Source organism: Martes martes (assembly GCF_963455335.1).
Source record: "Martes martes genome assembly, chromosome: 2".
NCBI classification, from domain to species: Eukaryota; Metazoa; Chordata; class Mammalia; order Carnivora; family Mustelidae; genus Martes; species Martes martes.
In genome coordinates, this window is record NC_137889.1 from 67360202 (window position 1) to 67385120 (window position 24919).

The following is a 24919-nucleotide window of genomic DNA, read 5'->3' on the forward strand; positions in this document are numbered from 1 at the left end:
TAGTGCGTTAGACACGCAAGCTACATAAAACACAAGTGGAAACCAGTTACACCTATACATAACATACAATTTACTGTTTTCATTTTTTGTTGTCTTGTAGAAAAAGTTACATAGAAATGTGGGATTAAAAATTTTTCATTAATTACTTAAATGAGTCAAATACTTTTTTTAAGATTTATTTTTTTGAGAGAGAGAGTACGTGAGTTGGGTATGGAGGGGCAGTGGGGGAGAGGGAGAGAGAGAATCTCAAGCAGACACCCCACTGAGGAGGGAGCCTGATGCTGGGTCCAACCTCATGACCCTGAGATTGTGACTTGAGCTGAAATCAAGAATGGGGTGCTCAACCAACTGAGCCAGCCAGGTGTCCCCAAACATGTTTCAAAGATTTATAGCATAGAATAGTCTAAGAAAACTAAATTTTCTAATTTGTCCAAGTTCCTTTAGAAGGTAATTTATTTCTAGAAATTAAAACAAAGCATAGCATGTTCACTTTGATCTAAAAAGGAGGAAGATAGAATTAATAAAATTTTAAAGAAGGCATTTAACCATTTTTATTATCATAGTCTTACAATTTGCAAGCCAGTTCAAAAGACGCATAGTAATGTCTTCAAATGTATGTGTTGTAAACTCAGAAGTGTAAAATAGGGAAGGTTTTCTTAAAATACTGTATTTGTGCAAATTCAGATATGTTTAGTTAATAAAATACCTTTTATTAACTATTTCCCTTAAAAGTTAACTTCGAAAAGAATATGAACAAATACTCCTTTAGAAGTAGTTGAGGGTGGGTGCCTGGGTGGCTCAGTGGGTTAAAGCCTGTGCCTTCGGCTCAGGTCATAATCCCAGGAACCTGGGATCGAGCCTCACATCGGGCTCTCTGCTCAGCAGGGAGCCTGCTTCCTCCTCTCTCTCTGCCTGCCTCTCTGCCTACTTGTGATCTCTGTCTGTCAAATAAATAAATAAAATTTTAAAACAAACAAACAAAAAAGTAGTTGAGGGAACTAAAACATCGACAAAGATCCCCAACTGTACCCACACTAATTTTCTCCTACCCCCTTCTTCTACCCCTCATTCATGGTAGATGATAAAGTACAAAATTAAATTACTCTGTTCTTCATCTGGCCTTGATCATACCCAGAGCTATTTATCTAAACCTAAGCCTTCTGTAGAAAATCAGTGCCCAAATCCTAAAGGTTTTTCTTTACCTCACTGCAGAATTTCCCCAGGCTCCATGCTTGTCTGTGAGAATGTTGATAATTTTCTGGATTAGTTGAGTTGCTGTCACATGGTCCCGATATTTAGCTGCTCTTATCAGATGATCACACATCTTCTCATCTTCTCGTTTATCTGCTGAATACTGGGCACACAGTGACTTGGATAGGAAAAAAGAAACATCTATTAATACTATAAAAAATATGGGAAAAAACTTACAACACACCAGGAAATTCTTTCTAATGGGAAATGAACCAACCAAAACTTTAAAATTATTTTTATATCCCTCATTAACTGAACTGACTGAGATTTAGTGATCTACTACCCTCAGTATAACAATCCCACAAGAACTTATTTCTCTGAAGTCATTCATAAGACACACTCAAAAGTGGTTTTTAAGCAGACCTAAATAATTGGAAGAAGCCAATCATATGAAGATTCAGGGGTCCACATTACCAAGTAATGTGGCAAGAAGGGGGCTACAAAGCACTCCAGGCAAAGTGACTTAGAGGAAGAATGTTCTATACCAAGAAGGGTAATAATCACACCCACAGTGACAAACTGACTCAGGGAAAGGCACTCAGGAAGAATTTTTATACTTTCAACATTCTCTACTATATCCATAATCTGTCTTGTCTAACCTTACCAGGTAAGAGGAAATTAAAATTACTGATGAAAATTAGAAAATTACTGGATTCCATATTGCCCCAACACCATATACATTCATATTAAACAGGACTAAAAATAGCAAAAAAAAGTTATTGAACAGCCCATTTTTTCTTTATTAATATTACACAAATTTAACTATCAAATTTACTTTGTAAACATTTGGTAAGTCATCAAACTTTGATTGAAAAGGCATAATTCTAAACAGAAGAGTCCAAAGTAAGCTAAATAGTAAAATGGCTTAAAGTGTTCTTTAATGGATCCTCCTTTACAATTTAAACAGCAACTTTTCATATCTGACATAAAATCTATAGATATAAATCACATTAAAGGGCTATTCTTTCCCGATTATCAATCTCTGTCTCATTGTGGAACATTAGAGTCACATTCTGACCTTAAAACATGATAAAACGAAACCAAACAAGAATGTTTTGTAAAGATATAATGAACTTGTACCTATTTTTTAAAATATCTTTAAAATGTAATTTGAACATGTTCTTATTAAAAACCAATAATATATTCTTTGTAAGACCTATCATTCAAAGTGAACAAGAGATGAAGAATATTTGCTCCAAGATCAAATGCATGTTACTTAATTGGTGGAGTATATATTTGCAATATGTGTATGTGTATGTGCTTGTGGCCGAATGCTGAGTGGAGGTACCCCAAGAAATCCTAATCATCCCTCAATAAAATCAAGGGCCAAGTCTAATATTTTCACTCAATTTTACTTTACATCAACTTTTCTGTTTTCCTATTTTAAGTAACACATAAACTAGATCACATCACAATAATGACCACAAAAATATTTGAAGCTTAACAAAAATATCAGAATCTAAAAAGAAAAGAAAAGAAGTAGGCATCTTGAGAACTAACAACTCGAATATATTTGATTATTACTTAAGAAATTTAAGACACTACCATAGAATTAATAAATATAAGATAAACCTACATCTTAAAAGAAATTCACTTACTTGCAGATAAAGTGATAACGGAAGACAGAAACAATTTAGACCGGCCATTTATAATTCAAGTGACTATTCCAGCTCTTTAAATGTAAATGAATACATAAAACAGAACCATATTTGGTCTTTCCCTCCAGATGTTACATCTCTACCGAACTTTATTATTTGTCCTTTCCATGAAAGCTCAGAGGAATAAATTTAAAATGAAGCAGATTCCTCTAGTATCCTCTTGTCATCGCTTACTTCTTGATGGTCAAAGTTTGTCCTTTATTATTCCTCATTATGAAATGCTGGCATTTCCTTAAGGTTTTGCCAAATGTTCCTTGGCATTATCATTCACTCACACATCACCTCCTATTATTAATTTAGGTGTATCTTTTAAATTTTTCATATCTGCCCTAGCTGTTTCCCTGAACTATCGGGCCATATGTCTACCTGTAGAATAATCTCCAATTATCTAATAAGCACCTAAAACTCAAAATATACAAAAATATAATTACCATCTTTATCCCAAACATGCTATTATACTTCCGTCATTTGTGACTTCTGAATTTTCCTTCTCTTCATATCTCATCATTTCATTTCAACAAAACTCATTTACCTCTTACCACTTATCACTCTTACCACTGCCCTAAAACATTATCATTAGTTCGCAGTTCAGTTCTTGAAATAATCTTATAATTGCTTTCTCACAGTCCCAGAATTACTTCAAGAAGAATTTGACATTTCACAGATACATTTATATACCCTACACCTTAAAAAGTATGTGATTACCTAAAATAATGAACAATCAGAACCAAATTTTACTAGCTGAGGCCCTGTGTCCTTCTATAATTCAGCAGTGTGGTATATTATCTTTATGCCTTCCTATGTATCCTATATTCCAGACACCTTCAGACTTTATGCTATTCCCCATCTATCCTTGAGACATTTTCAAGACTTAGGAAATATATTTCTCCTATAGCCTTTGTATGTGAAACAAATTCAATGGTGTCTATTGAGAAGGTAAGCTAGAAACTTGAAGGACAAACTACTAGAGAAGAAGAAGTTATTGAGAAAGATAGAAATACAAATACAGGTCTCTTGATTCTTCTGAAGAATACACAGAATAAAAAAAAAATTCTAGGGGTGCCCCAGTGACTCAGTTGTTAAGCGTCTGCCTTCGGCTCAGGTCATGATCCCAGGGTCCTGGGATTGAGCCCTCCATGGGGCTCCCTGCTCGGTGGGAAGCCTGCTTCTCCCTCTCCCACTCCCCCTGCTTGTGTTCCCTCTTTCTCTGTCAAATAAATAAATAAAGTCTTTTAAAAAAAATCTAAAAAGTTCCAAAATAATTGAAAATTAAGCAGTTCAACTTCAAATTACTTATGGATCAAAGATAAAATCACAAGCAAAATTACAAAAATTTGTGGCAACTGGGTGAGACAAATTTAAAGAAAAATGTATAGCTTTGCATGTATACATTTTACATGTATACATTTATATATTATAAAATATTAAATATTTAAGGAAGAAATAATAAAAATCTTAAACTCTTTTCATATGGTAGAAGCTAAGGAATACAATGCAATTTGTATTACAGGAATAGAAAACTAAAAATCAATTTGTGTAAATAAACACAAAATCCATAACAAAACATTAGCATTCAGCTATACACAAAATAAAGTATACATCATGATGAAGAACAGTTTATCCACGGAATGCAAGGTTGATTTAATATTTGAATATCAATCAGTATAAGTCATCATACAACAAAAAAAGGAGAAAAACATATAATCTCAAGAGTTTTTTTTTAAGCATTTTACAATACTCAGAAGCATTTCGTGATTTTTAAAAAACAAACAAAAAGACACTGCCCAAACTAGTAATAGAAAGAGACTTTTTAAACCTCAGGAAGCACATCTATGAAGATCATTCAGTTAAAATTGTGGATAGAACATGTCCCCTTTCTCATAACTTCCACTCAATACTGTCAGGGTCCTAACCAGTTCAAAAAAGAGATAAAGAAAAGAAATAGAGTGCCTGGGTGACTCAGTGGGTTAAAGCGTCTGCCTTCAGCTCAGGTCATGATCTCAGAGCCCTAGGATCAAGCACCGCATCAGGCTCTCTGCTTGGCAGGAAATCTGCTTCCCCCATCCCTCTGCCTGCCTCTTTGCCTACTTGTGATATCTCTCTCTCTCTCTGTCAAATGAATAAATAAAAAATCTAAAAAAAAAAAGAAAAGAAAAGAAATAAAAAGACTGTTTGGAATAGAAGGGACAACATATTTATTTGTAGAGACATTCATGTATGTAATACTCCTAAAGGTTCTGCAAAAAGACTTGTAAGTTGACAGGTTTCTTGGATATAAGGTCAATATATTAAAAATTATATGTCTACATACCAACAATGACAAACTGGAAAATGAAAACAATACTATTTACAAAAGCATTAAAATATAAAATAAATTTTTAAAATATACAAAGCTATATAATGAAACTTTTATAAAACATTGCTAACAAAAATTAAAGAAAACTAAGTGGAGAAATAGACAATGTTTATAGATTTTAAAACTCCATATTGTCAAAACACCTTCTCTCTTCAAACTGATTTTATAGATTCAACACAATCTTAATTAAAAGATTAAAAGCCTTGGGGTGCCTGCGTGGCTCAGCCAGTTAAGCATTTGACTCTTGATCTCAGCTCAGGTCCTGATCTCAGGGTTATAAGTTCAAGCTCTGTGTTGGGCTCCACAATGGCCATGGAGCCTACTTAAAAAATAACGAAAAACAAAAATAAATAAAAAATAAAAATTTCGCAGCCTTTCTTATGGATATTGACAAGCTGATTCTCAAACATATGTATACTTATACAAAAAGAAAACAATTAATGACAAAACAGTTTTACCTAAAAAAAGAAAACTGTAGAATTTAATTGTTTGTATAATGTTATAAAATGTGAAACTAAGAAGAGTTTAAGTTGTTAAATGAAGAAGGAATAACTTTTTGACAACTGATACTAAAATATCTGGCCACTGACAGGAAAAAAAAAAGAAAGAAAGAAACTTGTCTAACCTTCACACCATAAACAAAATGTTTAATTCAAAATGAACTGAAGATCTAGATATAAACATAGCAGAAAATCTTAAGACACTGGGGTAGGCAGAAAATTCTCACACTGAAATTCTTAGACATAAAAAGAACCATAAAAGAAACTTATAACCATAAAGAATCTGACATATTAAACTATACCAAAATTTATAAAATCTTGTCTTTAAAAGATAATATTTAGAAAATGAAAAGATAAGCCACAAGATGGGCCAAAATATTCACCATAAATCTAGCTAACAATTTTCCTACAAGACATATGAAGAACTCTCATGAATTAATAAGGCAAAGAAGCCAATTTAAAATAATGGGCAAGGGATTTGAACGGACACTTCACAAAAGATATACAAATGACTAATAAGTACATGAGAGGATGCTTAGTCAACAGGGAAATTCAAATAAAGACCACAATAAACTATCACTATATACCCAGCAGAAGGGCAAAATTTAAAAGGCAGACAATATCAAATATTGGCAAAAGTGTGGAGGAAATGGTATCCAGCTGGTTAAGAGTGCAAAATCCACAACTACTTTAGAAAATAGTTTGGCAGTTTCTTGCAAGTTTAAAAATATACTTACAACACCACCTAGCAATTCCATTCCTATGTATTTCCTCAAAATGAAGAAAACATTTTCACAAAACTATATTGCATGAAAATTCCCATAGTGCTTTAAGAGACAGACACTGGAAATGATCTAATATCCACCTATCCATGAATGGATAAAGTAATACTATTCAGTAATAAAAAGAAACAAATGAGTGATATACACAATGTGGATGAATATCAAAAACTATATGGTGACCAAAAGAATCCAGACATTACAGTACCTACTATATAACTCCACTTATACAAAGTTGTGAGTATGTAAAAACATCTCCAATAACAAAAACCAGATGAGCAGTTGTAGAGGTTGGGTGTATGTATGTGAAGAGGAGCTCACCACAGTGAATCACAAGGGAATTCTCTGAGATGACAGAAATTTTCTGTGACTTGACTATGACAGTTATACAAGTATATACACCTGTCAAAACTCATTAAACTATAAATCTAAAAGGAATGTCTTATTATATACAAACTATATTTTAATAATGTTTATTTAAGAAGTTTTTAAAAAGTAAATAGGCAAGGTACTGACAGGGAAGAAAGTAGTTAAAATATTCGTATCAAAAAAATCTGCGCATATATCAAATAGGTCAATACCCTCCACAAATCAATTAAGAAAAAACAGGTAACCAATAAAGAACTAGGTAAGAGACAAACAGGTATTGCAAAAAAACAAACAAACAAACAAAAACCTTAAAAAAAATAAATATAACAAGCAGGAGAAAAGATATACAGCTTCATCAGTAAATAAAATCCAAATAAGAACACAATGAGGTTACCTCTACACAACTACTAAAATACTAAAATAAAAAGTACTTGTCAACTTTTTATGACAACATGGAGTATGGAAATAGCTACACTTTGAAATTGATACACACCTTTGGAAGACACTACAGCAATATCTATTAAAATTGAAAAGATAAATACTTTACAGTCAAGTAAGTGTACCTTACATAAATGCATAAGCATGTACAACAAAGGACTTGAAAAGTGTCAAAATCACACTACTCATTACAATTAAAAACTGGAAACAACCTATCAACAGTAGAGAGACTATGAAAAACTATCATCTATTCATGTAAAGTATGGCATACAACACTGAAAATAAAATAGGAAAATGTAACAAACTGAACAAATTTCACAAAAATAATGTTGAATAATGCCAGACCTAAACACATACTTTATGATCCCATTTATATCAAGTTCAAAAATTGTTAAAGAAATTACAATACTAAAAGAAACACATTTAGAAACCCAAAGTTGGTGGCATCACAATTCCAGACTTCAATCCCTATTACAAAGCTGTCATCATCAAGACAGTATGGTACTGGCACAAAAACCGACACATCGATCAATGAAACAGAATAGAGAGCCCAGAAATAGACCCTCAACTCTATGGTCAACTAATCTTTGACAAAGCAGGAAAGAATGTCCAACGGAAAAAAGACAGTCTCTTCAACAAATGGTGTTGGGAAAACTGGACAGCCACATGCAGCAAAATGAAACTAGACCATTTCCTTACACCACACACGAAAATAGACTCAAAATGGATGAAGGACCTCAATGTCAGAAAGGAATCCATCAAAATCCTTGAAGAGAACACAGGCAGCAACCTCTTTGACCTCAACCGCAGCAACTTCTTCCTAGGAACATCGCCAAAGGCAACGGAAGCAAGGGCAAAAATGAACTATTGAGACTTCATCAAGATCAAAAGCTTTTCCACAGCAAAGGAAACAGTTAACAAAACCAAAAGACAACTGACAGAATGGGAGAAGATATTTGCAAACGACACATCAGATAAAGGTCTAGTATCCAAAATCTATAAAGAGCTTAGCAAACTCAACACCCAAAGAACAAATAATCCAACCAAGAAATGGACAGAGGACATGAGCACACATTTCTGCAAAGAAGACATCCAGATGGCCAACAGACACATGAAAAAGTGCTCCACATCACTCAGCATCAGGGAGATACAAATCAAAACCACAATGAGATACCCTCACACCAGTCAGAATGGTTAAAATTAACAAGTCAGGAAATGACAGATGCTGGCGAGGATGCGGAGAAAGGGGAACCCTCCTACACTGTTGGTGGGAATGCAAGCTGATGCAACCACTCTGGAAAACAGCATGGAGGTTGCTCAAAAAGTTGAAAATATGACCCAGTAATCACACTACTAGGTATTTACCCTAAAGATACAAATGTAGTGATCCGAAGGGGCATGTGCACCCGAATGTTTATAGCAGCAATGTCCACAATAGCCAAACTATGGAAAGAACTTAGATGTCCATCAACAGATGAATGGGCAAAGAAGATGTGGTATATATATACAATGGAATACTATGTAGCCATCAAAAGAAATGAAATCTTGCCATTTGCGATGACGTGGATGGAACTAGAGGGTATTATGCTTAGCGAAATAAGTCAATCGGAGAAAGACAACTATCATATGATCTCCCTGATATGAGGAAGTGGAGAGGCAACGTGGGGGGTTTGGGGGGTTGGAAAAGAATAAATGAAACAAGATGGGATCGGGAGGGAGACAAACCATAAGAGACTCCAAATCTCACAAAACAAATTGAGGGTTGCCGGGGGTAGGGGGGGTAGGGAGAGGTGGTGGGGTTATGGACATTGGGGAAGGTATGTGCTATGGTGAGTGCTGTGAAATGTGTAAACCTGGCGATTCAGAGACCTGTACCCCTGAGGCTAATAAAACATTATATGTTAATTTAAAAATATTAAAAAATAAAAAATAAAAAAAAGAGGAACCTAAAAAAAAAAAGAAAAGAAAAAAGAAACACATTTAAGTATTGAGTGGAAAACAAAAGTAAATTAAGTCATTCCATAAAATCAGAACAGTATTTAGTTTAATGGGGCAAAAAGGGGTTATGACTGGATAAACACACATAAAGTGTTTCTCAGAAGCATTTTCAATATCAAGAAAAGGAAGTAAATTAATAATGTTAAATGCACACTGTTCCTACAGTTAAGTTTCAGTATGTTTTATGAGAAACAGATTATAAAGCAAATTTTCATTAAGTCTGCATATTATTATGAAATAAAAATAAGTTTAAAAGTTCAAGGCTAAAATCTTTAAAAATATTATACAAGTCTTTAATATTAATTAAGCAACTTAAGTGTTTTGGTTTTACAAATTTTGAATTTAAACTTTTTTAAAGAAACATATACTTGTTTTTAAAAATAAAAAAGTAATGACATATGAAATTAAAAGAAAGTTCTTCCTTCCACCTCCTCCCTGGCTGGCTAGTTGTTTTCTACAGGGGTAATCACTATTAATAATAATACATAGTTCCCATATAAATGGAACCAAACTAGATCATTCTGTATCAGGAGATCCAGTTCTACCTTCTTTCTTTCTCATGGCTACACATAGGGTATTATATTTTTAGATAACTAAACATACCTACTGGTAAACACCTTTAAGTGTATACTACCTTAATTCCCAATTTGCCCCCAAATCTCTTACACTATCAATTACCTATCTCACCGGAAATCATGTAAAAGGGAAAAATGACTTAAAGGACAAGTAAAGAAGCTTTTCAATATTTGACTTTTGAAGGTCTTTGTATTTGATCCCTTAACTCAGATTTACAGTTTAGTAGTTAAAAAAAAAAAAAAAAAAAAGTTATCCACAGGAATCTTACAAAGACTCCTGAAAAAGACTTAGAAAAATGAAAGCTTAAAAACCTCAATAGCAAACGAAAGTCAACCAAAGACAATGTGTGACAGCCACCTTTAATTCTGAAGTGATTCCTCTGTCATCCAACGCCTCAAAGTATTGATTTCTCTCAGCATGAAAAAGCCTAAGCCAATGAAACAGATACAGCATCACCCCCCCCCCCCATTAACAGCATTCAAGGTTACAACAGGTAGAACACTTATCAAAATACCTCTATGATTTCTTACTGTTTTAATGGACTGGATAAAATGTGTTGGGTTCATATCTCAACAAACTGCAGTCTTCAAACAACATTTTAAAATAATTTGGAGATTAATATAGATTTAAATATTTTAATTGACTTCTGATAATAAAAACTTGTTTTAAAATGCTTTTACATGTCATTTGTAAAAGCAAGTCAACACTAAGAGGGTTACAGTTTTCATTTCTGTGTCAAACCCACACACAGTATTGTTTTTATTCAATTATTTTATTCATTACCTCATTAGAGTTATTCACAATTAAAAAATCACAAAATTGTTAGATAAATAACAAAATACCTTACAAATAGACAAACTAGTTTCATGTAATGGCTGCATATATCATATACAAGTAAATAAAGTATTGTTGTTACCTGTGCTCAATAAAATTAACATGGAATTTAAACAGATAGGGTTAAACCCAAGTAACTACATTTTTAAAAATCGTAACATGAGACAGAAATATATCATTGCAAAAAATTATATAATTATATACAAATACATACACACATGGAGAAAAATTGAGAGTTTCAAAATCTTTTTGCTAATCTGCACAAGAGCTAGATGATGTTAAGCAAATTCTATCATCTTTTAGCTCAACATAATTACCTAATAGATTTTTTTAAGTTATACAAAACTAGAGCCTCTCACTTATATAAAGCTAATCACAATTAAACACACTAACTACAAACAGCTAAGACTTACACTTAAATTTCAAATTAAAGTATTTTAAGAACATGAAAAAAATCAAAAGACAAAAAAAATGATTTATTCTTATAAAAAACATACTTAACACTATTGTTTAGAACACAGATTGTAAAGCCAGACAACTTGAATTTAAATCCCAGCTCTGACACATTCATGCACAGGCAAATTATTTAACCCCTGTGCCTCAGTCTCCTCATATAAAAAAGGATATAACATGATAGGTTTTGGGGAAGGATCAAATAAAAATAGACATGAAACAATTAGAACTTGCCAGGCATATAGTAACACCTGACATTTATTATAGGCTTAGTCAGGAAGTGAACAAATTACACAACATACAGTTCTTTCTTCCAGCATCTCATTGGAGTTGAGAAACAAGGGATTAAATATAATTACAATATGAGAGAACTGCTAAGAGGTATACATAGTATATTTGGGAGGAGCAAAAAAGAACTGTTTAGAATCTGAGAGTTTTACAGAGAAATGAAAGGCTAAGTAAACTGTTCACCAAGAAGTAAGGGCTTAAGATAGAAATTATAAAATACAGCAAAATGAAGAGGCAATAAAAATAAGAGAACAAGCTCAAATAAATACCTCTTTATTTTTTTTAAAGATTTATTTATCTGAGAGAGACAGAGAAAGTGGACAAGCGGGGCTGCGGTATAGAGGGAGGAGAGAGAATCTCAAGTGGACTCCCTGCCGTCTGTGGAACCCAACATGGGGCTTGATCTTATGACCCCAAGAGATCATGACCTGAGCTGAAACCAAGAGTTTGGTGCTCAAATGACTGAGCCACACAAGTGTCCCAGTAAGTAACTTTTTAAAAAGAATAACAGGGGTGTCTGCGTGGCTCAGCGGGTTAAAGCCTCTGCCTTTGGCTCAGGTCATGATCCCGGGGTCCTGGGATCGAGTCTCGCATGGGGCTCTCTGCTCGGCAGGGAGCCTGCTTCCTCCTCTCTCTCTGCCTGCCTCTGCCTGCTTGTGATCTCTGTCTGTCAAATAAATAAATAAAATCTTTAAATAAATAAATAAAAAGAATAACAGAATAAGACATGTAATTAACACAGCCCTCTCTTTTTAAATCCCCCAATATACACTTGCTTATATTTTCCTTGTGCAATATTGTAATTTGTATGACATGTATATCTGGTCATTCAGATGACTACAATATATATTTGTATATATTCATCCACAGTTCCTGACTTGCAGCTCCTAAAACTCTTTGAATTTCTTAAATGTTGAGAGTTGTAAAGGTATCTTTTGTTATGTTAATGAGGTGACTTTTGGACCCAACCAAAGGGTGGGGGCTGACTGCCAGGAAAGCCAACCATGTGATTAAAGTTTTTTCAATTTTCAGTTCCCACCCCTCCCCTGACTTCCTAGAAGTGGAAAGGAAATGAAGATTGAATCAGCCAATGGCCAATAACTTAGTCAAACGTGACTATAAAATGAAGCCTCCATACAAACCCAAAAGTACCTATTTTGGGTCTCTTTTGGAGAGCTTCAAAGCTTGAGGAGCCAGATGGCTTCCACATGCCAAGCTCCAACCTTAACAAGCACTGAAGCTCCTTTGCTCAGGACCTCACCTTATGTATCTCTTCATCTGGCTATTGATTCACATCCTTTATCGTATCCTTTAATAAACTGGCAAACATATGTAAGTGTTCCCCAAGTTTTCTGAGGCACTCCAGCAAATTAATAAAACCTAAAATGGTGCCATTTGGAACCTCCAAAATGCAGTCAGTTAGTCAGAAGCACAGGTAACAGCCTGGGGCTTGGATATGAAGTAGAGAGGGGGAAGCAGTCTTATATAACTGAACCCTTAACCTGTCTAATCTGATGCTATTTCTGGGTACAGTGTCATGTCAGATCTGGGTTGAGTTCTTGGACACCCTCCTATCTGAGAAGTGCTTGGGTTTGGGGGTGGACCCCCACTTCCACTTTAGAATTGGGTTTAGGAAACCTAAAAGGCCTTGGGTGCCTATATATTTTTACTATTTCCTTAAAAGAAAATTCTTCCCCAAAGGTTTATATAACTCATTTCACATATAGTTAATTATATCACTTAGCTGAGTACTGCTAACTGTATCACTTAGCTGAATACTGTTAGACTGCTGTAAGTTTTTCTTCAAACATACTGCTAATATAGACTAATTCAAAATGACACAACTGGATATGAACTGGCTTTTAGGTACTGCTATCAAGCTATCTATAATAAGGAACCACTTTTTATGATACTTTTATTAAAAAATGACACTTCAAAAAATATTCTGACAAACCCAGACATTCAAGCTACAAAAGTTCCAAATATTTATTTAATTTCTGTACTCAATCTCTTTGTGGACTAGTGGACTAGTTATAAACAGTTTGCTCAGCACACCGTATCTAAGTAGCACTAGTATAACAGATGAATTGAAGGAAACTATTTTTATTGACTCAAGAACTGCCATCTTCCTTTTCATGATAAAATAACTGATCTTATATTCAGAGCTTTACTTTGCACACTAATAACCCACAAATAACAAAAGCCAAATTCTAATTTCATGTGGACAATTTTTAAGTGATAAGTAAATGAAATGCACTATAACGACTTTAAAGTTAGCTTATTTTCTTCTCTATCTTTAATTTAAAATTCACTAAGAAAAGGCAATTTTTACACTAACACATGATTTGGTCAACGGTTAAGACAAGCAGAACATATAAATTGAAAGCTTAAACAGAGACTTGATATATCCATAAAATATATTCAGATCTTTTCTTAGAAGAGATTTTTCAATAGCAATATGAGGTCTAGTCTTCTATCAAGACTGTATTTTACATTATTATAATATCCTGGAAGTTATGAAAAAAATATTTTTCATTTTGGATTTAAACTGATCAGTGCTGCTCATAGTTATGAGTTCGATCATATTTATGCTATAGTTCCTTTGTTTTTTTCTAGCTTCCCACCTTTAACAGAGTTCCCAGCAATATTGCTTTGTTTACCAAAAGCTAAAGATGCATTATTTAAAATTTTCAACTCACGGCAGAAACAGTGCCTTAAAGTGGCCTTCCTTTCTGCCAAAAATGATAACTCCTTCAGTTTCACAAATTACTCTAAGATGTAAGATCTTTATTTCTATTTCTTTAAAAGATTTTATTTATCAGACACAGAGAGAGAGCACAAGTAGAGGGAGCAGCAGACATGGGGGGAAGGGGTAAGCAGACTCCTGACAGAGTAAGGAGCCAGATGTGGGGCTCGATCCCAGGACCCTGAGATCATGACCTGAGCTGAAGGCAGACACTTACCAATCTGAGCCACCCAGGCGCCCCATAAAATGTAAGATTTTTTAAAATTATGTATGTGTATATACTTATACCGCATATAGGTATGCATATGGTCTGTACAAAACTTTCCCACTGAAAACTGAGAGCAAAAAATGTTGTGACCCAGCTATTTAATTTGGCCGTTATCAAGAAACTGAAATTGAAAGTGAGACAAGCGAAAACACATCTTAAAAAAAAAACAAAAAAACTCTAAAAGTATTGCATTTCAGACTGAATACACCAGACTCTGGAAATATACTGAGAAATGTGATTGCATAGTTCAGGTACAGAACATATTGTAGAATATATATGTTAAACTGGGTTGGGCATCTCCCTTAAGGAATGTGATGGTCACATGACCAATCAACCTGGGGCAAAAAAAGGAGAACCTTAGAATGAAGAACAGCCAATATTCTCCTCTCTCCCAGACTGGAGGCAGGTGCGCCTGTACTCTTCTAAGAAGAGGGAATACTGTCAAAGGAGCTCTCTCTGTGGAAGAGTTGAATCAGCCCCTTGCAAGATGGCAAAGGGACAAAGCTAGAAAGTCAGATCAAGAAAAGGTCAAGAGAAAACATCCTAAGCAGAAGCACTGCCTGTGAATTCTAGGAGATACAATATCTTTTACTGAGTTTTATTTTCCATTTCTGCACTGTGATATGCTCCTATCACTACTAAGCTTATAAATGAGAAAAGGAAAAGTCTATGCCCATACAATGAGCAAAAAAGGATAAGGAAACAACAGCTCATTCCTAGAATAGCCACTTGTATGATAGTAAGAGCTAACTTTCAGGACTCCACAGAGCAGTAGCCTGGATCAAGGCCTTATGGCAGAGGTGACAGCTCCAGATGTACTGTGGGACATGTAAGCATTCCTTGGATATTCCCGGAGATTACTTAGAATAGAAAAAAAATGCTCTCCCTTTGATACTGACAACACTAGCTATGTTGTTATACACTTAATATGAATTTACAGTAATAGGTGCCTTACATTTATCAAATCCCAAATACTCACCACAAAATTACTATAAGTAGGCACAATTACTATTCTGATTTTAAGATGAAGCAATGGTGCCTTAGTTCATAGCTAGTAAATGACAGAGCCAAGGTTAATGGACTAGGTTATCTCATTAGAAAGTCAGGGCTATATTAATTGCACCATAATAATCACATGGTCTCAGGTGCCCGGATGGCTCAGTTGGTTAAGTGACTGCCTTCGGCTCAGGTCGTGATCCTGGCGTCTCGGGATCGAGTCCCACATCAGCCTCCCTGCTCAGCGGGGAGTCTGCTTCTCCTTCTGACTTCTCTCCTCTCATGCTCTCTTTCTCTCAAGTAAGTAAATATTTAAAAAAAAAAATAATAATCACATGGTCTCATCAGCAAGTTGCTACAATATAGTGACTTGGACATTTACAAGGACTATAATCCTCCTCAGTTAATTATGCTAGTATTTTATCATGTTCATGATTATTTATCAAAATTTTTATCCCAGGCAAAGAAAATAATACAAAAGCTACAATTAAAAATTATATTGTCAAGATTACCATTTCCCTATTCCTGGCTTTTTGAAGAAATAAAGACCTTTAGAAAGATGCCCAAAACTATAATGCATGTAAAGGCCATATCTAAGGTGAGAAATATCATTCTAATTCTTCGCTATTCAGCTATGATGCCTCAAGATATATTAATTAGCCATCTCTTCACAAAATGACAAAATTAATCGTGCAAAGGATACATCAAGAAAGAAATGTGGCTGGGTGCCTGGGTGGCTCAGTGGGTTAAGCCACTGCCTTCGGCTCAGGTCATGATCTCAGGGTCCTGGGATCGAGTCCCACATCTGCCTCTCTGCTCAGCAGGGAGCCTGCTTCCCTCTCTCTCTCCCTGCCTCTCTACCTACTTGTAATCTCTCTGTCAAATAAATAAATAAAATCTTAAAAAAAAAAAAAAAAAAAGAAAGAAATGTGGCTAGATCAATGGAACAGAATAGAGAGCCCAGAAATAGACCCTCAACTCTATGGTCAACTAATCTTCAACAAAGCAGGAAAGAATGTCCAACAGAGAAAAGACAGTCTCTTCAACAAATGGTGTTGGGAAAATTGGGACAGCCACATGCAGAAAAATGAAACTGGACCATTTCCTTACACCACACATGAAAACAGACTCAAAATGCATGAAGGACCTCAATGTGAGAAAGGAATCCATCAAAATCCTTGAAGAGAACACAGGCAGCAACCTTTTCGAGCTCAGCTGCAGCAACTTCTTCCTAGAAATATCGCCAAAGGCAAGGGAAGCAAGGGCAAAAATGAACTATTGAGACTTCATCGAGATCAAAGACTTTTGTACAGCAAAGGAAACAGTCAACAAAACCAAAAGACAACCGACAGAATGGGAAAAGATATTTGCAAACAACATATCAGATAAAGGGCTAGTATCCAAAATCTATAAAGAACTTCTCAAAGTCAACACCCAAAGAACAAATAATCCAATCAAGAAATGGGCAGAAGACATGAACAGACATTTCTGCAAAGAAGACATCCAGATGGCCAACAGACACATGAAAAAGTGCTCCACATCTCTCTGCATCAGGGAAATACAAATCAAAACCACACTGAGATACCACCTCACATCAGTCAGAATGGCTAAAATTAACAAGTCAGGAAACGACAGATGTTGGAGAGGATGTGGAGAAAGGGGATCACTCTTAAACTACAATGCAAGCGGGTGCAGTCACTCTGGAAAAAGCATGGAGGTTCCTCAAAAAGTTGAAAATAGAGCTACCCTACAACCCAGCAATCGCACTACTGGGTATTTACCCTAAAGATACAAATACAGTGATCTGAAGGGGCACGTGTACCCAAATGTTTATAGCAGCAATGTCCACAATAACCGAACTACGGAAAGAACCTAGATGTCCATCAGCACATGAATGGACAAAGAAGATGTGGTATATATATACAATGGAATACTATGCAGCCGTCAAAAGAAATGAAATCCTGCCATTTGAAACAATGTGGATGGAACTAGAGGGTATTACACTGAGTGAAATAAGTCAATCAGAGAAAGACAATTATCATATGATATTTCTGGTACGAGGAATTTGAGAGGTAGGGCAGGGGGGTGTGGGGAGTAGGGAAGGGAAAAATGAAACAATATGGGATCGGGAGGGAGACAAACCATAAGAAACTCAATCTCACAGAACAAACCGAGGGTTGCTGGGGGGTTGAGGACACAGGGATAAGGTGGTTGGGTTGTGGACATTGCGGGGTATGTGTTATATTGACTGCTGTGGAAATGTGTAAGCTGGATGACTCACAGACCTGCTCCCCTGGGACAAATAATACATTATATGTAAATAAAAATAATTTTTAAATAATAATTAAAAGAAAGAAATGTGGCAAGACAATGGAGTGCATTAATCACTACTAATGCAGAATCATCACAGCAAATAGAATGGTATGATCCTTAGATTCAAAAAAGTTATCATTAACTTTGACCATCAGTCTCACACTAACATTTTAAGATGAGAGAGCTAAATAAAAGCCAAAAATAAGGAGGATAAAGTTAAAAGCAGCAGAAAGATGACAAATAGGAAAGCATAAATAGGAGTTTGAATGAAAAAATACTTTGCATTGTCTCATTATTACAGGTTTAATTTAAAAGCTTGAAAAAACAGAGGCACTTGGGTGGCTCAATCAGTAAAGTGTCTGACTCTTGATTTTAGCTGAGGTCATGATCTCAGCGTTGTGAGATTGGTCCTGTGTTGAGATTTGCACTGAGCATGGAGTCTGCTTAAGACTCTCTCTCTCCCTCTGCCTATGCCCCTCCACCCCTGTTGTGCTCTTTCTCTCTCTCACTCATAAATAAATAGTAGAAAAAACAGTATCACAGTATTTCATTTGTACTAAATTTCAACCACTAAATGAAAGACAAACAGGGAATTCAATTGTGTAATGGGAATACAAGACAAAAAACTAGACACACATGTAAAAAAAAAAAAAGTTGTAATTCAATTATTAAACAGCTCAGACTTCTTTTGTACTCTACCAATTTTACATGCATATGGAAACAAATATTTCAAATCAGTATAAAAAAGCAAAATAAAGAGAAAGAATATATATTTAAGGTTTAGTTTCAAAAATCTTCTACAAAAGTGAATGAAAAACGACACAAATAAATGGAAAGATACACCACACTCATAGATTGGAATTATTGTTAAAATGTGCATACTACCCAAAGCAATTTACAGATTCAATGCATCCTTATCAAAATACTAATAGCATTTTCCACAGAACTAGAACAAACACACTTAGATTTGTATACAACTAAAAAAAAAAAAAAAAAAAAAAAAAACCCTGAATAGCCAGGGAAATGTTGAGAAAAAAAGGAACACAGCTGGAGATATCATAATCCCAGATTGTGATATCAAATGTGATTATCAATCTACTCTGCAAAGCTATACCAACCACAATACTATGGCAATGACACAAACGCAAAAACACAAATCAATGAAACAGAACAGAGAGACCAGATGTGAACCCACGTTTATATGGTCAGTTCATCTATGATGGAGGAAAGACTATAGAATGGAAAAAAAGATAGTCTCTTCAATAGTTGGTTTTGGGAAAACTGCACAACTACATGCAAAAAAATGAAACTGCATCACTTTCTTACACCATAAAGAAAAACTCAAGGGTTTTAGAACGGGAGGTGGGGGTGCAGAAATGGGTTAACCTGGTGATGGGTATTAAGGAGGGCACATATGGCATGGAACACTGGGTGTTATAGGCAAATTTATCATGGAACATTACATCCAAAACTAATGATGTACTGTATGGTAACTAACATAACATAATTTTAAATAAATAAATAAATAAATACCTACATGTGAGACTTTCTTGAAACCATAAAACTCCTAAAGTAAAATATAAGCAGTAAACTCTTGGACATGAGTTTTAAATAATTTGGATCTGTCTCTCAGGCAAGGTCAACAAAAGCAAAAATAATTGGGATTGTATCAAGATAAAAGCTTTTGCACTGAGAAGGAAACCAATAATAAAACAAAAAGACAACCTACTCAAAGGGAGAATCTATTTGCAAATGATATGTTCAATAAGGGGTTAATATCTAAAACATAAAGAACTCAAATAATTCAACCCCTAAAATCCAAAGGTGGATTTAAGTGGACCCACACAATTCAAACCCATGTTGTTCAAAGATCAACTGTAAATTTTTTTTTTTTAAGATTTTATTTATTTATTTGACAGACAGATCACAAGTAGGCAGAGAGGCAGGAAGAGAGAGAAGGGAGGAAGCAGGCTCCTGCTGAGCAGAGAGCCTGATGCAGGGCTCGATCCCAGGCCCTGAGATCATGACCTGAGCCAAAGGCAGCAGCTTTAACCCACTGAGCCACCCAGGTGCCCCATGTAAATTTATTTTTAATTAAGTGAATAAAGGAAAATTTCAAGATTATTACATAAGTGAAACTCTAATAATACTGCCATTTAGTACCCATCTTTGGGGCTGGACCAAATAAATTATAAGCCCCAGATTTGGGGTTATACTTAATGACCTTTAAGGAGCCCCATATTAAAAAGAATTTAAATATCTGGTCCAATATACTACATAGTAAGTTAGTGGCTGAACCAGAACTGAATCCTAGTTCTGACAAATCCCAAATCTATGTTTTCTATCATACACTGCAGATCATAATAATAATTTTACAGTCCACACATGTAATTAAATATTTAAATCAATACTCTAAGTCTCATAAAATAAAAGCTAAAAACTACAGACCTCTTCAGCAAAAGAAAGAGTTGACCATAGGATTTTGAGAGTTTTTTACTTATCAAATCAAAAAGCAAGTCTTAACCCTTAGAAAACTTAAGTACTGTAGTACATATATAACAACCACCATACTGTAAGTTCAGCAAATAATTACTACAGAGATTTAAATTCTCTGACTTTATACATCATTAAATGCTAGTCACAAAAACATTGGCAAACTGAATATCCACATGCAAAAGAATGAAATTGTACCCTTATCTCACACCATACATAAAAAACAACTCAAAATGAATGAATTAAACATGAGACCTGACAGCATAAAACTCCTTGAAGAAAACATAGGTGAGAAACTCTTTCACAGAGATCTTGGCAATGATTTTTCATGTTTAACACCAAAAGCACAGGCAACAAAAGCAGTAACAAATGAGTAGGACCATATCAAACTAAAAGTTTTCTACAAAGCAAACAATAAACAAAATGAAAAGGCAATCCACAGAATGGGAGAAAATATATGCAAACCAAATACCCAATAAGGGTTTACTATCCAAATTCAATAGCAGAAAAATAATCTGATTTTTACAAATGGGCAAAGGATCTAAATACACAATCTTCCAAAGAACATATATGAGTGGCCAAGATGTGCATGATAAGACGCTCAGTCACCATCACTAATGAACAGGAAAACGCAAATCAAAACCAGAATGAGATTTCACATCATACCTGTTAGAATGGCTATCATCAAGAAGACAAGAGATATTAAGTGTTGGGAAGGATGTAAAGAAAAGGGCACTGTTGTGCACCGTTACTGAAATGTAAACCAATTCACCACTATGGAAAACATTATGGAAGTTCCTCAAAAAATTAAAAATAGAACTACCTTATGATTCAGTAATCCCACTTCTTTATATCCAAAAGAAATAAATTACTATCTCTAAAATACATTTCATTGCAGCATTATTTCAAATGCCAAGATACTAGAAACATTCTAAGTATCTACTAGCAGTTGGATAAACAAAAATTATACACACACACACACACACACACACACACGCACACACACACTCCTACATATACATACGTATACATATACATATAAACATACACACACATATACGTACAATGGAATATTATTCAGGCTTTAAAAAAAGTACATCCTGTCACTTAAGACAACATGGATTAACCTGAAAGACATTATCCTACTTGAAATAAACCAAACACACAATGACAAATACTGCATGATTTCACTTATATGTGGAATCTAAAAACAAAAATAGAGCTCACACTAAGGGAGTAGAATGGTAGTAACCAAAGGCTAGGGAGTGGGGGAAAAGGAAAGATATTAATGAAAGAATGTAAAGTTTAAGTTATGAAATGAGTAAGTTCTTGAGATCCAATGTACAGCGTGGTGACTATAATTAACAATAATGTATTTTGCAAACTTGAAATCTTAAGTTTTCTCACCACACACACACATACACACAATGGTAACTATGTGAGGTGATGTATATGTTAATTTACTTGACTGTGGTACTTATTTAACAACGTATACATATATCAAAACATCACTGTTATGCACTTTAGATATACACAATATTTATTTGACAACCCTACCTCAATAAAACTAGAGAGAAAAAAAAAACAGTTTAAATCTATAAGCAACAAAAGAACTACTACTTTTTGTTATGCTTCTACTAAAATAGGAACAGAATATTTTATTAATCTAAAATAATCTAGGATCTCACAGGAAAAAACTGAATCCCCAGACTTTGCTAACTAAATATGAAAATCTTCATGAATCTTATATTCTATCATGTAGCAGTTGATACTTTCATTCATTTAGTAATTCTTTATTGAATGCTTCCCATGTTCAAAGCCCATGCTAGGAACTGAAACAAAAGTAAGAAACAGAGCCCATTACAAAGGGGTCAATACCTAATGTTTATTTCCCTCAGTAGATACAAATAATTTCAAAACATTTTTAATGGATATAAGTAACTCTTACAAGGTATCTGAGAAGATAACATTATCTAGAATTTTAAAATGCAGTATCTATGTCAAAGAGAAATAGCAGTGAGGTGGCCTCTATCCCCATTACATGACTGCTATAAGAGAAGTGATGTATGCAAACCACACAGACCCTTATATAAGACATTCTCAAGCCAGACTCTGTAAACCTCCCCAAATTATATGTAAAATGTTACAGTTATATTTGTTTGAATTTCTCAAGGTCATATTCTCAAAAAAGTTCATACCAAAATGAAAACATGAGAAGTACTGACCCAAATAACACCTAACATATTATAATCCCATTTTTGGTTGAATATATATGATATGTGAAATATATATACAAAAATATATATAAAGTGTACATTTACTGTAGAGCAACTAAAAAGTTATGTGCCAAACCACTACCTTGGGAGGTATGGTAAGAGGAAAGATACTGAAGAATGTGTTTTCTTTTTTAAATTTATACTACTGTTTTCATTACATTGTCTCTTCTGTTCTTTGTCCCCTTTTATTGACACATTATATTCCAGTGTAATTTTTTTGAGTTAAGAAAACCAGAGCCATTGATCTAAATGAAATTTTTTTGTAAATCAGGATTTCTCCATTTAACTTTCTGGGATGTACTGAATTCTACTTTTAAAAGACACTTTATTTTTAATTTTCATAATAATCTAAGCAAACCAATAAAAACAGATTTGGGGTTATCTGGATTATAGATATATAGAAGTGCTTATACCTTTTACACAACTACAATCCAATTAATCAAAAATTAAAGCGACAGCACAAAAAATCAATGAATTTATATTATTTATGATTGCTTGAAGTGAGAATATAACCTCCAATGAATTAATGAGCCTTAGACTATATAATGTTAAAATGGAATCAATCTATGAAAATTACTATATGCAGCTCATTTTACCAATTATAATGACAAAACTTCTTTCATAATAATACTTAACTGAAAGGCACCTTCACAGACTAGCATTTCAATATTGACTTAAATCTAAAACTAATTCTATATTGTGAAAATGGCTTGCTGCAGAACACTAATGCAATAACTGAATATTGTTGATTATATGAAAAGATGAATTCACATGTAGTGATATATTACGTACTGCATTAATCAAAATTTGACATAAGTTTAAAAACTGAAAAATGAACGGAAAGCATGACATCAATTTTTTATTCCCCCAAATGTTCCTTCTTCAACAGTACCAGTAACTTGAGATTTTTACCAAAGTGTTTAACCATCTAGAATAAAGAGTACATTTACAACTTCTATACTGTTTTACCACTGTTAATAAAACTAGAAGGAGGATTAGAAGAGAAAGTAATATATGTATGTTTTAGACAAAATGAGTATTAGGAAGACACCTATGTAGAGATATACAACAAATTCTGGGAAATGTAAAATGGCAGTTGAGGTCTATAGCATAGTAATTACACCAAAATTCTACCAAATGTTTAATAGTCAAACAACTCCACTTCTACTAGCACTGAAACTAAGCATATAAAAACACATAAAATCTTTTTATTTAACTTTATTTTTTCAGTGTTCCAGCTTTCATTGTTTATGCACCACACCCAGTGCTCCATGCAAAACGTGCCCTCCATAATACCCACCACCAGGCTCACCCAACCGCCCACCCCCCTTCCCCTACAAAACCCTCAGTTTGTTTCTCCGAGTCCACAGTCTCTCATGGTTCATCTCCCCCTCCAATTTCCCCCAAATCACTTCTCCTCTCCAATTCCCAAAGTCCTCCATGTTATTCCTTATGCTCCACAAGTGAGATAACTGACTTAAGATAACTGTAAGTAAGATAACTGACTCTCTCTGCTTGACTTATTTCACTCAGCATAATCTCCTCCAGTCCCATCCATGTTGATACAAAAGTTGGGTATTCATCCTTTCTGATGGAGGCATAATACTCCATTGTACATATGGACCATATCTTCTTTATCCATTCATCTGTTGAAGGCATGTTGGCTCTTTCCACAGTTTGGTGACTGTGATCATTGCTGCTATGAACACTGGGGTACAGATGGCCCTTCTTTTCACTACATCTGTATCTTTGGGGTAAATACCCAGTAGTGCAATTGCAGGGTCATAGGGTAGCTCTGTATTTAATTTCTTAAGGAATCTCCACACTGTTTTCCAAAGTGGCTGCACCAACTTAAATTCCCATCAACAATGTGAGAGCAATCCCCTTTCTCCACATCCTCTCTAATACTTGTTTACTGTCTTGTTAATTTTAGCCATTCTAACTGGTGTAAGGTGGTATCTCAATGTGGTTTTGATTTGAATCTCCCTGATGGCTAATGATGATGAACATTTCTTCATATGTCTGTTAGCCATTTGCATGTCTTCTTTGGGGAAGTGTCTGTTCATGTCTTCTGCCCGTTTTTTGATGTGATTATCTGTTTTGTGTGTGTTGAGTTTGAGGAGTTCTTTATAGATCTTGGATATCAGCCCTTTGTCTGTACTGTCATTTTCAAATATCTTCTCCCATTCCGTGGGTTGCCTCTTTGTCTTGTTGACTGTTTCCTTTGCTGTGCAGAAACTTTTGATCTTGATGAAGTCCCAAAAGTTCATTTTCGTTTTTGTTTGCTTTGTCTCTGGAGACACATCTTGAAAGAAGTTGCTGTGGCT

At 34.6% G+C, this 24919-nt stretch overlaps 1 protein-coding gene across 1 annotated transcript in view; it reads right to left on the reverse strand.

Moving 5' to 3' along the window:
- Positions 1-24919, reverse strand: part of LRBA (LPS responsive beige-like anchor protein) — a 694736-nt gene that overhangs the window by 351699 nt on the left and 318118 nt on the right. Inside the window, exon 37 of the mRNA XM_080796316.1 lies at positions 1203-1369. Coding sequence (XP_080652442.1) covers positions 1203-1369 — 167 coding nt within the window. The remainder of the gene's footprint in view (positions 1-1202; positions 1370-24919) is intronic.